The sequence below is a fragment of the Hemiscyllium ocellatum genome, chromosome 8 (genome assembly GCF_020745735.1).
Source record: "Hemiscyllium ocellatum isolate sHemOce1 chromosome 8, sHemOce1.pat.X.cur, whole genome shotgun sequence".
In the NCBI taxonomy this organism is placed as follows: Eukaryota; Metazoa; Chordata; class Chondrichthyes; order Orectolobiformes; family Hemiscylliidae; genus Hemiscyllium; species Hemiscyllium ocellatum.
The window spans coordinates 29783479-29798786 of NC_083408.1; the positions used below are offsets into that span (position 1 = coordinate 29783479).

General features: G+C 40.5%; 1 protein-coding gene across 2 annotated transcripts in view; it reads left to right on the forward strand.

Moving 5' to 3' along the window:
• Window positions 1-15308, forward strand: part of dnajc17 (DnaJ (Hsp40) homolog, subfamily C, member 17) — a 160281-nt gene that overhangs the window by 48444 nt on the left and 96529 nt on the right. For both annotated transcript variants that reach the window (XM_060828756.1, XM_060828755.1), the window contains exons 3-5: window positions 5588-5646; window positions 9940-10027; window positions 14360-14436. In XM_060828756.1, coding sequence (XP_060684739.1) covers window positions 5588-5646; window positions 9940-10027; window positions 14360-14436 — 224 coding nt within the window. The remainder of the gene's footprint in view (window positions 1-5587; window positions 5647-9939; window positions 10028-14359; window positions 14437-15308) is intronic.

A 15308-nucleotide genomic window follows, 5' to 3' on the forward strand; every position in this document is an offset into this window, starting at 1 on the left:
TGCATCAGATGAACATCGGTGATTCGATAAGGTGCTCACTGCCACCTTTTCAGCGGCAATTAGGGAAGTACAACAAATGCTGGCCTGGCCAGTGGCACTCCCACTCTGTAAGAAGAAAAGAAAGCTTTCACTCCACCTAGGATCAGCCCCCAAAGCCCTGAACTCGGGAATATCCCTAATGAATGTCTCCTCAGTGCTACATTTTTCTTTTGCTCCTTACATCCTCCTTTGAGTAAAAGCAAAATGTATCAGGAAGGCTAATAAACCATTTTTGTCAGAGTCAAATTTATAACCCATTGAAAATCAAAAGAACTGCACATGCTACAAATCAGATGCTGTAATTAAGTTTATAATCTGATGATATGGGCTGTTTTCATACATTAAAGGTCCCAAGTAATTGCAGGTTGTCTTGTTCTCATTCCACCTCAGTTCAACTTTTTTGAGGGCATTTCTAAGAGTATTTGAGGGCAATCCTTGGTTTTCAGGTGCTCCCTTTTCAATCCAATCGACTCCTCCATTAGATTATGCAGCCTTCCAGCAGCCTTTATTTGTCGTTGATAAATGGGATTTTGATCTGTCTAAGAAGCAGAATTAAAAGAATTTATCAATATTCTCAATAATCTTCATAGCTGCATTAAACTTAAAGATACATTACACATGGAAGCATCAATTTCTTAGACGCAATAGTAGGTAATGTTAGCAACAAAGACCTTTCTTCAAACAGAAACAATTCACACTTCTGGACACAAAAAGCATCATCCAAAACATGCTTTCTCTAGACTGCTGAGATCATAGCTAAATAGATTATCTTTAATTAAGCTGCTCCAGCTGATGTAATTCATGCTATGTGTGTTGCTTTGAGGTGTGATAACATGCAGCTACACACGTATATGAAATATAGCTACTGATTATTAAGTTATACACGTCATTACAAAAGCATTCTCAATGTATTTTGGAAGCCAGCTTTAGAGACTCCATATTAATTTGCAAGCAGTTTGTTTCTTTTTTTTTCTGTTCTCAGTGAGCTGAGTATTCTTTCATTGAAAAGTGTAAAACTATTCTCCCCATTTGCAGTTCCCTCTTCACACTTTGCAGTTCTGTCTCCCTGCTTTCGAAGCCACGTTTGCAGCCCCTTATCCCCTTTGCACCTTGCTTTCCCTCCAGCTCCTATACTTGGCAGCCAGCCTGGGTCTTGGCCTCAGCCCCAATCCTCCCTCAGTGGCCTCTCTCCTCAGTCCAGCAGCCTCACTTTGCCATTTCCCTCAAAAGTAACCACATCCGTCCCCCACCCCAGCTAACTTTATCCCATATCACTCTATCATTCCACCAAAAACCTTTGTCATCTCCAACTTTATTTGCTGCTGCCATTCACCTTGTTGCTTTAATCACAAGTTGTTCTCTCCAGCATTTGCTTCTAACAGGCTCAGTGGTAGATCGCAGCTCGAATACTGTATGCAGCTGTGGTCTCCTTGTTTAACGAAGGATTGGAGACATTTCAAAGGAGGCATACTAGATTTCAGCCTGGAATAAGTGGGTTATCTTGTGTGGTTAAATTGGACAGGTTGGGTTTTGTTTTCACTTGAGTTTAGAAAAGTGAGAGGTAACTTTATTTAAGTATATAAGGTTCTGAATGATCTTTACAAAGAGGATATGGAAAAGATGGTTCATCTTGTGTTTCAGTCCAGAATGCATTATTTTAAAGTTAAGAGTCACATTTTTTCAGGTCAGAAGAGTTTTTTTTTCTCTCTCTCTCAACTTTGGCACTCTCTGCCTCAGAAGATGGAGGGATCGGCACGGTGGCTCAGTGGTTAGCACAGCGCCGGGCACCCGGGTTCGATGCCAGCCTTGGGCGACTGTCTAGAGTTTGCACGTTCTCCCTGTGTCAGTGTGGGTTTCCTCCAGATGCTCAGGTTTCCTCCCACAGTCCGAAAACGTGCAGGTTAGGTGAATTGGCCATGCTAAAGTGCCCATAGTGTTCAGGGATGTGTAGGTGCATTAGTTAGGGGTAAATATAGAGTAATAGGGTAGGGGAATGGTTCTGGGTGGGTTACTCTTCAGAGGGTTGGTATGGACTTGTTGGGCCAAATGGCATATTTCCATACTGTTGGGATTCTTTGAAGGCAGTGGAGGTGAGGTCACTCAATATTTTGAAGACTGACCTGGATAAATTCTTGTTAGACAGATGAATCAGGGGTTATTAGGATGGATGAGAATGTGGCATTCACGTTTTTAGGAGTGTTAATGAGCCTGTTGAGGAACTGCTGAACATGGGAGATAATAACTTGAGGTAACTAAGTGAGTCAATTTTGGGTGAAGAAAACATATTTGATACAGTAACAACTTTTATTACATCTTTTCAATATTTCACAGCTTCTAGTTCTTGTATATTATTCAGAAGGAAGGCAAATCTGCTATTTTTTTTTTGGTTCTTAATTAAGCAGTCCTGGGAAGGCCAGAATTATTGTTCATGCCCATTTTTGCTTTGAGAAGGTTGTGGTTGAAATCGGAGATTCTGAAGGCAGTGGGCGACAGGGCAGGAGTATTGAGAAAACTACTAAAATAGATGGCTGAATGTTCTCAGAACCTGCATCTCAGGGTTTTAAAAAAAAAAGTGGCTGCTGTGAGAGTAGCCGCATTGGTTGTATTCCATGGGTTCTGGAGAGAATCCATCGGATTGGAAAGTACCAAATGTAGGTCCACTTTTCAAAAAGGAAGGAGACAGAAAAGCTAGTTAGCTTATCACCTTTCATAAGGGGAATGTTGGAATCTATTATTAAGGAAAATAGATCAGGCGCTTAAAAAATCTTAAAGCAGTCGGCAGAGTCAACATGATTTTATGAAAGCCACAACAGGATTTGACTAATTTATTAGCTTTTTTCAGGACGTAACAAGCAACATGAATAAAGAGTCATTTTCAAAAGGCGCTTGGTAAGGTTCAACTTCAAAGATTACTGCACAAAATAAGAGCTCATGATAAAGGGTGTAATGTACATATAAAGAATTGTTTTGCCAACAAGAAGCAGGGATTAAGATAGGTAGGACGGTAGTTTGTAATGAGGGCATAAGCAGTCTGCGAAGAGGCAACATTGGTTGAAGTTGACTGGCAAAAATTTCACAGATGGAGTATAATTTGTGAAATTGTGAACTTGAGCACTTCAGCAGGAAGAACTGAAAAGTATGCTATTTAAATGAATTGAGATTGCAGAACTTGTGTACTGAGGGATCTGGACTTACTGGTACAAGATACAGCAAGTGATTAGGAAGGCAAATGAAATTATATTGTTTATTGCAAAGAAAATGGAACCTTAAAGTAGGGAAATTTCATTGTAGTGTATAGGGTCTTCGTGAGGGTAGCCCACAAACCCACCAACACACTAAAACAGCAGCTAATGAACTTGAAAGACCCTATACAGACAATAAGCAAAATTAATATTATTTACAAAATATCTTGCAAGAACTGTAACAAACCCTACATTTGACAAACAGGCAGAAAACTAGCCACCAGGATACATGAACATTAACTAGCCACAAAAAGATATGACCCATTATCACTAGTATCTTTACATACAGATGAGGAAGGACACCACTTCGACTGGACAACACATCCATCCTAGGACAAGCTAAACAGAGATACTTGCGAGAATTCTGAGAAGCATGGCATTCCAACTGGAGCTCTATCAACAATCTCATTGACTTGGGTACTATTTACTACGCACTAAGAAAAAGAACAGGAAATGACATCACCAACCCAAGGAAACCTAAACACACAAATAAAAAGCAGGCCATACCACCAGTGCTTCAACCGGAGGCTCACTGATGATAATACCCAGTATGGTGACGAAATGTCTGAAAACAAACCTTCCAGCTCAGCAAGCAAACCTGCATCCAGAAGATTAACTTTACTAATTCCTCATATGAAGGATTATTTTATATCCCGAGGTTTTTGATCAGATGCCACATCAAAGGTTATTGTAAAAAATAAAAGCTACGTGCCCTATTGCATTAATCACAGAAGATTCATATGCAGATACAACAAGTTTTCAGGAAAGCTAATGGAAAATTATGTTTTATTGTGAGGGGAATTGAATGGAAAAGTTGGGAGATTATAACTCCAGTGCTGTAGGGCATTTTTTGAGATCACACCTGGAATACTGTGTACAGTATAAGTCACTGTACTTACAGAAGGACATTAATGGATTGGAAACAGTTCAGAGAAGATTTCCCAGACTAACACCTGGAAATAACAGATTGCTTTATCAGGAAAGGTTTGACAGGCTAGGCCTATCCTCTGGAATTTAGAAGAGTCAGATGTTTCTTAATTAGAACAAGTAAGATCCTGAGGGAAATTGATCAGTTGAGTGGAGAAAAGATGTTCCGTTGTGGGCAATCTAGAACAAGGAAAAAGTTTAAAAAGCAAAGGGTTGCCCATTTAAAACAGAAGTGAGGAAACATTTTTCTGTCAACGGATTGACAGAATCCCATTCCTCAAAAGAGGATTCCTGCAGAATCTTCAAATGTTTTGTTGGCAGAGATATATAGATTCTTGATTACCAATTGGATGAAAAACTATTGGGGATATGTAGGCATGTTGAGTTGAGGTTAAATTCAGATTAACCGTGATCGTATTCAGTGGTGGAGCAGGTTTGAAGGGCCACATGCCTACTGTTGTTCCTTGTTCTCATGTCCATATGTTTGTTAGGAAAGTCAGAAAAAGCAGGCCTGGAGTTAGAAGAACAGGGGTAATCTTCTTGAACCATTATAAATCCTAATGTGACTTGAATGCTGAGAGGATGATTTCCCTTGTGGGAGGAACTAGAGTTAGGGTGCCTAGTTTGGAACAAGGAGAGTCCCATTTAAGACAAAGAGAAGGAGCAATTTCTTACTGTGAAAAGGTTGTTAGTATTTTCCTTTTCCTGTCATGGAGGCATAGTTAGTGAATATCTTTTGAGGCTGAGTCACATTCTTGATGGACAAGTGAGTTGAGGGTCATGGAGATGGACACAAAAGTAGAGTTGAAGCCACAGTCTCCGGTAAGATCTTATCAAATTAAGCAGGATCGAGGTGTCAGGTGATGTACTCAAGTTCCTAACTCATGTTCATACGTATGCTCAATATCAGTCATGTACAGATTTGATGGAGATGGCAGATTCTGTTCCTTGAACCAACTCTGGATTCCTAGCATCAATCCAACACGTTTCACGCTCATTTTCAGTTGTTAGGCCAGATACCAGATTTCTTTAATCTAGTTTTCCAAGCTAACATTGGTAGGATGCAATCGCAGAAAATGGGTTGCTAGTACAGAACCATAAGTCCTCGGGTTCTGGTTTATGTTGGCATCTGCAGGAAAGACTCCTCATTTTATTCTGTAACATCTCGTTATGTTCCTTGAGTTTGACCCATCATTCAGTTTAATTATGGCTGATTGAAACTCCATTGACCTTCCTTTGCTTTGTGTTCATTAACATGTTTAGCAAATTCAGTAGCCGCAGTTTTGAAAATTTAATCAATCCTACCTGCATTGCATTTTGGACTACAGTTAAGACTTACTCTTCTTATATTCATTGTTTATTTTTTCTGAATTTTATAGTGGAATTGTTCCATCAGTTATCCCAGGCTCTGGAAGTTCTGACAGATGCAGCTGCAAAGGTAAGATTCTTAATTGCATATTCCTCACGTTATTGGAATACCTTCCTGACCTGATAACTTTCTGCAGTAACAATGCTGCTTTTGTACTATTTCAATTTGCGATCAGACATTTTCTCTGATAGATTCAGTCTATCTTCAGTGACCACCACTTTTCTCCAGCTGTAAATAGGTATTTTTTGAGCAGTTGTGGTAGGTTGTTGTGGTTAAGAGAACTATCTTTTTGTTTCAAGTTGATAATTGATACTAAGGAGTTTTCCTAATTTAATTATCCCAAAACACTCCTAAGCCATATACAACATAGGATCAATGTGATGCAAAGCTCCAAATATGTTGTCTCATCAAACCTTCCCTGTGTAAATGTTCAATGAACTCTCAATGCTGCCCCTTTAGCCATTAAGAAATCAGGTCAGCTTTCGATAGATACAGTAAAAATCCCTCTATAACCAGAAATTTCAAACCAATATCTCTTTCATATCGAGTAAACTGCTTACTACCCAGGAGAGTATTGGCACAGCACCAATGTGATGTGTTCCCTTTTGACACGTTGACCATCCAGTGACCTTTGAGTAAGTTTCCAATTTACAGTCTTTCCTCATATTCTTGTTGAATAGATGTTGAGGCAGATGGTTTCAATTTAGCATCCTGTAAATTGAGAGTTTGTTCTTAATTCTTCATGCTGCATTTTTCAAACATTATATTGCATCTTTCAAGGCTGTATGTACCACAATTGATGAATAAAATGGGCTATAATTTACACCAGACGTTGGTTACAAGAATAATATTTACGGTTGTTTGCCAGTTCTTTCCTAGTGGAGAAGCAACAAACTTAAAAAATGTTTTCAGCAGATATTTTGTTGCAAATTGGCATCAATATAAAGCCTGCGCTAATTTCCTCTTAACAGCTGCACTCATTTTGTTTTCATTGATGTTTCTTCCCAAAACAGAAAGTACATCTTCACACAGAATGCCCAATTATCATTTATTGTGAGACTGAGTGCCAACTCCTGATTTAAGAAAAATGAGTCCTGTCATATGGGATTCAGATGTAGAATTGGAATTGAGTTAGAGAACCTGTTCCTTCGCTGGGGTGTTAACCATTGTAGATTTTTATATTTCTGATTATTTGGTGAATAAATATGCAATGTGGTGTGGTGCTCATCTGTACAAACCAGAAGATCCCAAGTTTGATATGATCTTTTGAACTAAGCTGAAACAAAGCCAGAAATTGCTGGAGAAAGTCAGCAGACCTGGCAGCATCTGTGGAGAGAAAAGCAGGAATTAACGGTTCAAGTCTCATCAGACTGTTCTTCAGAACTGAAGTACTTGTCAGTACTGCTTTGCGCAATCTGGCAAGTTTGCCAATGATCACTTATCCATGTTCAAAAATATGAATAATACCAGGTTGAGGTGCTGTGTTCAAGTTGGTATCTATGGAGCTGTACCCCATCACCTATAGATGGAAAGAGACAAAAAGAAGCTCTTTTTATGCTTTAATTCAACTAAACAGAGTTTAGTTTATCTCACTTTGTTAAAAACTATTCCATTGTTACATTATTGCATATTATGTAATTGATTTTGCTTTCCCATTCTCAAACTGATAACTGGAGTTCCAAACCAATCCATCTGGCATTCAGCACAGCGCAGATATGCCCTGAATATCAATATCAGGTATGGTGCACACATGTTCTGATCCTGAAGGATTGCCTTTTCCAACTGTAAACAATTGCTGGCATGCTGTCCATTCCCCAAGGTCTAACGCCACAACAGGAGTTGCCACTTTCTCGCCTTTCTCTTAAACACCTTAATCGTAACCAGTCATCAACAGATTTGCTTTCTCACAGGACAGCCTGCAGTCACTGTCTTTGTTCTGTTTTTTGCTGCTGCTGATTTATCTTCTTTCCAGTCTCAATGTTGAGCACTGGATGTATTCAAACCAGCCATAACAAACCCTGTGTACTGAATGCAAAAATATTGGTGTAGGTTTCTCAACTTAAATCTTATTTCTGATGATTTGGAGATGCCGGTGTTGGACTGGGGTGTACAAAGTTAAAAATCATACAACACCAGGTTATAGTCCAACCGGTTTAATTGGAGCGACTCTCCTTCATCAGGTGATTGTGGAGGGCTCGATCTAACACTGAATTTAGAGCAAAAATTTGCAGTGTGATGTAACTGAAATTATACATTGAAAAATTGATTGTCTGTTAAGCCTTTCATCTGTTAGAATACAGTGATAGTTTCACTTCTTTCATGTGTAAATCACAAAACCTTTTTTTAAAGTTGCATTCTCGGGTTAGCAGTTAACAATGGTAATAGCTAGACAATATGTTGAAGATGTTAGCCCCCTGTGTTCTCTGTCTATGACCTGATGTTTAGATTGATTCTCATCTAAAAAGTGAGGTAACAGAGTTTTACATAAATTCATAAACTTCGTTATCTCACTTTTTAGATGAGAATCAATCTAAACATCAGGTCATAGACCGAGAACACAGGGGGCTAACACCTTCAACATATTGTCTAGCTATCACCATTGTTAACAGCTCACTGGAGAATGCAACTTTTGAAAAAAAAGTGTTTTGTGATTTACACATGAAAGAAGTGAAACTATCACTGTATTCTAACAGATGAAAAGCTTAACAGACAATCAATTTTTCAATGTATAATTTCAGTTACATCACAATGCAAATTTTTGTTATAAATTCTGTGTTATGATTGAGCCCTCCACAATCACCTGATGAAGGAGCGTCACTCCGAAAGCTAGTGTGCTTCCAATTAAACCTGTTGGACTATAACCTGGTGTTGTGTGATTTTTAACTTATTTCTGATGGCATCCTGCTATCATTTTTTTGTGCAGTGTGAAAGCAGAACTGAAGCCAAGACCATGAGCATGACTTTCCGTGCTTTGTTCTCCTAATTCTTTAGACGGGCAAATGAGGTGGAGGCCCATGTTTGGCACTACCTCCACTGGCTTTTGGGACCCATGTAAAATTAGATCAAAGATTTGAATCGTGGGATGCCAGCAAAGGAGAATACTTCAGATGTAATTTATATAAATGATTTGGATGAGAATATAGCAGGCACAGTTAGTAAGTTTGCAGTCAACGCCAAAATTGGTGGCATAGTAGACAGTGAAGAAGGTTAGAGTTGAAAACTGTGGTGCTGAAGAAGGTTATCTAAGATTACCAAGGGATCTTGATCAAATGAGTGAATGGTCTGAAAAATGGCAAATGGAGTTAAATCTGGATAAACGTCAGGTGCAATAAGCAGGGTTAGGGCTTATATAATTAATGGTAGGGTCTTGGGCATTGTTGTAGAACGGAGGGACCTAGGGGGCAGGTACACTATGCTTTGAAGTTTGCATCACATATAGACAGGGTGGTTAAAAGGACTTTTGGTACACTTGCCTTCACTGCTCGGTCCTTTGTGTACAGGAGTTGGGAAGTCATGTTGAGGTTGTACAGGACACTGGTGAGGCCTGTTCTGGAATACTGTGTCCAGTTGTGGTCATCCATTTATAGGAAGGATATTTTCATGCTGGAGAGGGTTCAGAAGGGATCTACCAGGATGTTGCTGGGTATGGAAGGTTTGAGTTATAAACAAAGGCTGGATAGGCTGGGACTTTTTTCACTGGAGCGTAGGAGGTTGAGAGGCGATGTTATAGAAGTTCATGAAATTCCCCATCATACTATTAACCATATCTATGCCTCATTATTTTAAGACTAGAAGGGGTGATTATTAAGAGGAGAGAGGGGGGCAAAGTTTATACACAGTTCATGGAATAAACTTCCTGGGGAAGTGGTGGATTTGGGTACAATTAAAAGACATTTGGATAAGTACATGGAAGGTTTGGAGGGATATAGGCCAGCAGCAAGCAGGTGGGACTAGATTAGTTTGGAATTTTGTTCAGCATGGTCAGGTTGGACTGAACAGTCTGTTTCCATACTGTACGACTCTGTGAAATGAATGACCTATTATCAAAGTCAAATAGTCTAAGGTCAAAAATCACACAACACCAGGTTATAGTCCAACAGGCTTAATTGGAAGCACACTAGCTTTCAGAGCAACGCTCCTTCATCAGGTGGTCGTGGAGCTCCACCTGATGAAGGAGCGTTGCTCCGAAAGCTACTACATTAGCTCCTATTAAACCTGTTGGACTATAACCTGGTGTTGTGTGATTTTTAACTTTGTACACCCCAGTCCAACATCGGCATCTCCAAATCAAGTCTAAGATCACATCTTTTGTAGGTATCTGTGATGGGCAAATTAACTTTCTCAATTTTCTTTCTCTTCAAGGCAGCCTATGATAAAATCAGAAAAGCGAAAAAGCAGGCAGCAGAGAGGAACCAGAAACTCGACAGCAAGAGAAAGAAAGTAAAGCTTGGTATGTACAATTGGAAAAAGTAGTGCAAGTAGATTGAGGTAACAGATGAAGCACCAAAGGCTTGAGCTATCACAGCACTGGATAGTCCAGGGTGTGCTATCTTTCACCTGAATAAGACCATAAGATATAGGAGCACAGTTTAGGCCATTCAGTCCATCGAGTCTGCTCAGTCATGGCTGATATGTTTCTCAACCCCACTTTCCCACTTTCTCCCCCTAACCCTTGATCTTCTTGATACTCAAGAGCCTATCTATCTCAGTCTGAAATATATTTAATGACCTGGCCTCCACAGCCTTCTGTGGAAGTGAATTCTATAAACTCACCACTCTCTGCTGAAGAAGTTTCTCCTTCTCTCAATTCTAAAATGTCTTCCTTTTACTCTAAGACTGTGTCCACAGGTCCTTGCCTCTCCTACCAACGGAAACATCTTCCCAACATCTACTCTGTCCAGGCCATCAGTCTTCTGTATGTTGTATTTAGAGTCCCCCCTCATCCTTCTAAACTCCATTTGAGTATAGATCCAGCGTCCTGAAACATTCCTCATATGTTAAGCTTTTCATTTCTGGAACAATTCTCATAAACCTCCTCTGACCACGCTCCAGGGCCAGTACATCCTTCCTGAGATTTGGACCCAAAACTGCGCACAATACGCCAAATATGGTCTGACCAGAGCCTTATAAAGTCTCGGACGTACATCCCTGCTTTTATATTCAAGTCCTCTCAAAATAAGTGCCATATTGCCTTTGCCTTCCTAACTACGGACTCAACCTACAAGTTTACCTTGAGAGAATCCTGGAATAGGGCTCCCAAGTGTCTTTGCATTTCAGAATCCTGAATTTACTCCCAATTTATAAAATAGTCAGTTCTTCCTATCAAAGTGCATGACCTCGCACTTTCCCATATTGTACTCCATCTGCCACTGTTTGCCCACTCTTTTAACCTACTCAAATTGTCTTGCAGTCTCCCACCACCTCAATGCTACCTGTCCCTCTACCTATCTTTGTGTCATCTGTAAACTTAGTCAGAATATCCTCAGTTCCTTCATCTAAATCGTTAATGTATAAAGTGAAAAGTCTTGGGCCCAACTTAGAGTCTTGCGGAGCACCAGTTGTCACAGGCAACCATCCTGAGAAGGACCCTGTATTCCCCACTCTGCTCTCTGTCAGGCAACCAATCATCTATCCATGCTAGCACCTTGCTTTTATCACCATGGACCCTTATCTCACTCAGTAGCCTCCTCTGCGGCACCTTGTAAAAGGCCAACTTGGAAGTTATCTACCTGAACTTCATTGGCTCTCCTTGGTCAAACCTGCTCGTTATTTCCTCAGAGAAGTCTAACAAATCTGTCCGGCATGACCTCCCCTGGATGAAACCATGTTGACATTGAATAACATTTCTATAACATCGAAATGCTTAATAATGCACTCTCTGAAATCATGCTTGAAGTTTTCCTGTGGTTGACATTGAAGCCCTTGACACAGCGGAGCAGAAGGGACACACCTTTGTCTTATCAGTTTTACTGACTGTCCATTTCTGAAATTAGATGTATAAAGTGGGCAAGTGTTCCCTTGAAACTCTCAATGATCTACCTCACAATCAGAATGACAAATATTCAACATTTTAACGAAGAATGATCATTGCTGTGTGATCAATGAACAGATGGTAAGCTGCACCAAAGTTTGAAATATGTTGTATTTCGCAGGGAAATAAAAAAAAATGATGCTTCAAACAGAGCATCGAAACTCATAATAAATACTAAAGACTATTCTCCTTTGCCCTATAGTCTGTTTTGGATGTGCTGTGACACCTGTAATGGCCTTCATTCACTGTCTATCAGGGTTCAAGATATTGATTGATGTGAGCTGAAATTTGTGTTGTTTCCTCTATTTTTTTTCATTCACCAACCAAGGATTGTTTTTTGAATTGGGGGTCATTACCTTTAGGGTGATTTAAAGGGTTTGCTTCAATAGCAGCATATTGTTTTCCTCATTGCAGACTGTTAATCACAGGAGAAATTGCAGGCAGCCACTCCCATTCCATTCACCCCATTGTCAATGACTTCTGTGGCCATCAATAAAATGTTATTGAATGACAGTTTGAAACTGAAGGAACTCCTATCAACTGCCCACAGTCTGATTATTATTGTGGGATAATCATAAAACATGCTGAAGCTAAACTGACCCTTAACCTGTACCGATATGATCTGGATTTGGTTACTCAATTCACTCATATTGGTTGACTTTGAATTCTAGCCGTGTTCCTATTAGGAGTTGCCAGACTCCTCCACACAGATTAAATGGTTAATCGTTTTGGCACCCCTCTTTGTACTTACTTTCTGTGTGGCAAGCAATTTCACTGATTGCCACTTGGAGTTTTCTGATGCCAGGGCTAACACATTTGACTCTGAAATAGACAAAAATTAGCCAAAATTTCCCCTGAGTGTTGCTAGTAAGAACCCAGTGTGAAATACTTTTACATTCAGTGTGTCAATAAAAACCCTTGCTCCTTCAATTTTCGAGATAATCCTGTTCAAAGGTCACAGGACGCATGGACTATATTTGCACCATAGAGGCAGGTGGCTTGAGTGGGGATATGTCCTAAGTTGGCCAATTCATCTCCATGAAACTGAACTTCACATGTACACTTTATTCTCTCAAGTTGGGCCTTCTGCCTCTGACGAAAGTTTGGAAGTGACTGTCCTCATGCTCCTCTAGTAAAAAATGAGGTCTGCAGATGCTGGAGATCACAGTTGAAAATGCGTTGCTGGTTAAAGCACAGCAGGTCAGGCAGCATCCAAGGAATAGGAAATTCGACGTTTCGGGCATAAGCCCTTCATCAGGAATGAGGAGAGGGTGGCAGGCAGGTTAAGATAAAAGGTAGGGAGGAGGGACTTGGGGGAGGGGCGATGGAGATATGATAGGTGGAAGGAGGTCAAGGTGAGGGTGATAGGCCGGAGTGGGGTGGGGGCGGAGAGGTTAGGAAGAAGATTGCAGGTTAGGAGGGCGGTGCTGAGTTGAGGGAACCGACTGAGACAAGGTGGGGGGAGGGGAAATGAGGAAACTGGAGAAATCCAAGTTCATCCCTTGTGGTTGGAGGGTTCCCAGGCGGAAGATGAGGCGTTCTTCCTCCAACCGTCGTGTTGTTATGTTTTGCCGGTGGAGGAGTCCAAGGACCTGCATGTCCTCGGTGGAGTGGGAGGGAGAGTTAAAGTGTTGAGCCACGGGGTGGTTGGGTTGGCTGGTCTGGGCGTCCCTGAGGTGTTCTCTGAAGCGTTCTGCAAGTAAGCGGCCCGTCTCCCCATGTGGCCTCCTCTACAGGTTCTTCCGCCTGGGAACCCTCCAACCACAAGGGATGAACTTGGATTTCTCCAGTTTCCTCATTTCCCCTCCCCCCACCTTGTCTCAGTCGGTTCCCTCAACTCAGCACCGCCCTCCTAACCTGCAATCTTCTTCCTAACCTCTCCGCCCCCACCCCACTCCGGCCTATCACCCTCACCTTGACCACATTCCACCTATCACATCTCCATCGCCCCTCCCCCAAGTCCCTCCTCCCTACCTTTTATCTTAACCTGCCTGCCACCCTCTCCTCATTCCTGATGAAGGGCTTATGCCCGAAACGTCGAATTTCCTATTCCTTGGATGCTGCCTGACCTGCTGTGCTTTAACCAGCAACGCATACTCACTCATGCTCCTCTCTGCCACCTCCATGCTATCCAGTGCAGCCATGCCACCTCCATAGATACTCACTCTGGAACCACATGGAAGTAAAATAAAATCGTGCCAATGTTTTGAAATACCTCCACAATCAGTCTGTCTCAATGAAATTCAACCTATGGTGCAGAGATAGAGAAGCTTCTCTCTCAGTGCCATTTTCTAAGGTTGCGGTAAAGCTTTACTTATTAATTAAGTTAAAAATCACACATCAAGTTATAGTCCAACAAGTTTATTTGGAAGCATAAGCTTTCAAAGCGCTGCTCCTTCATCAGGGTGGTTGTTATTTTGAAAGCTAGTGCTTCCAAATAAACCTGCTGTATTATAACCTGGCATTGTGTGATTTTTAACTTTGTCTACCCCAGTCTAACACCAGCACTGCCAACTCTTTAATTAATTGTGCTTACTTAACCATGTCTAATGCTAGCAATAGGCAGGGTCAATGAATAGGTTTCTGTTTATGGGACAAACATTTTTTATCTCTAAGACTACAAAACATTAACTGAAGTCTGTAAAGAGTTGAAACTCAGCATGGGGGACTTGCAAAAAATTCCTAATTTTTGGTATTGGTAGGTTATTATGTCTGAACGTAATTACAGGTAAAACTGTTGTTCAATTTTAGACTTGGAGGCCCGTGAAAGAGAAGCCCAGCTCAATGAAGAAGAGGAAATTAAGATTGCAAAGAATTTAGATGAAGTGGTAAGTGCAAGATCACTTTCAGATCTCTGTAAAGTATTAAATGCAGGTGAATTAGGCTTCTGCCAAAGATAAAGTTCATGCACAAAAGTAACCATTTTGTCAAGGTACTCAAAGACTGCCATCCAATGAAATCAAACAATAATATAAGCACAGCAGTTCGATAACATTTGGTTCACTGATGCTGATTCCTAATAAATTGAAATTAGTATAATCAATGATAATCTGAGGATCAATCTTTCAGCAGTTGGTCTAAGAACAATGCAATCTATCTTTAAAACTCCAGGAAAGCCAGTATGTTTACATGTGAAGTACCCAGTTGTTATTTTTAAAGAAATTAAACTGGTTATGAGAAGTTCAAATACAGGAATTTTACTTGAGTATTTGTTTTATCTATATGCATGTTTACTGCAGTTTCATCCACATGAGTTTTGACTGCAGAGTTGGATGGTGTAATAGGGACTAAGTGGAGAGAATACAGTCAGTGAACAGGTCTAACTTTAAAGAGTGAAATAAGACTGTAGGTCCTGGTTGGATTTATTTAGTGGTAGTGTGAAGTGTAAGATCAGATATTGAAGTACAATTATGATTGAGGTTTCTGTGAAGTTAGTGATGTAGGACGATAGCAGGAGCATTGTGCAGTAAATTAGCTGGGGTGATAATGGGGATAAGGATGATGAGGAATATCATTAAGCTGTAGCTACAGTGATGTTATTGGATAATACTATGGAGTCTCAATGGTGAGGTTGAATTGGCATTAGGTCAAAACAAGGTTGAATTGGCATTAGGTCAAAACAAGGTCAGTTAAGATGTTGAATGTGATGGAGACAAGATCATTGATGAGGGGAAATGAGTAAATGAGTATGAGATAGAAA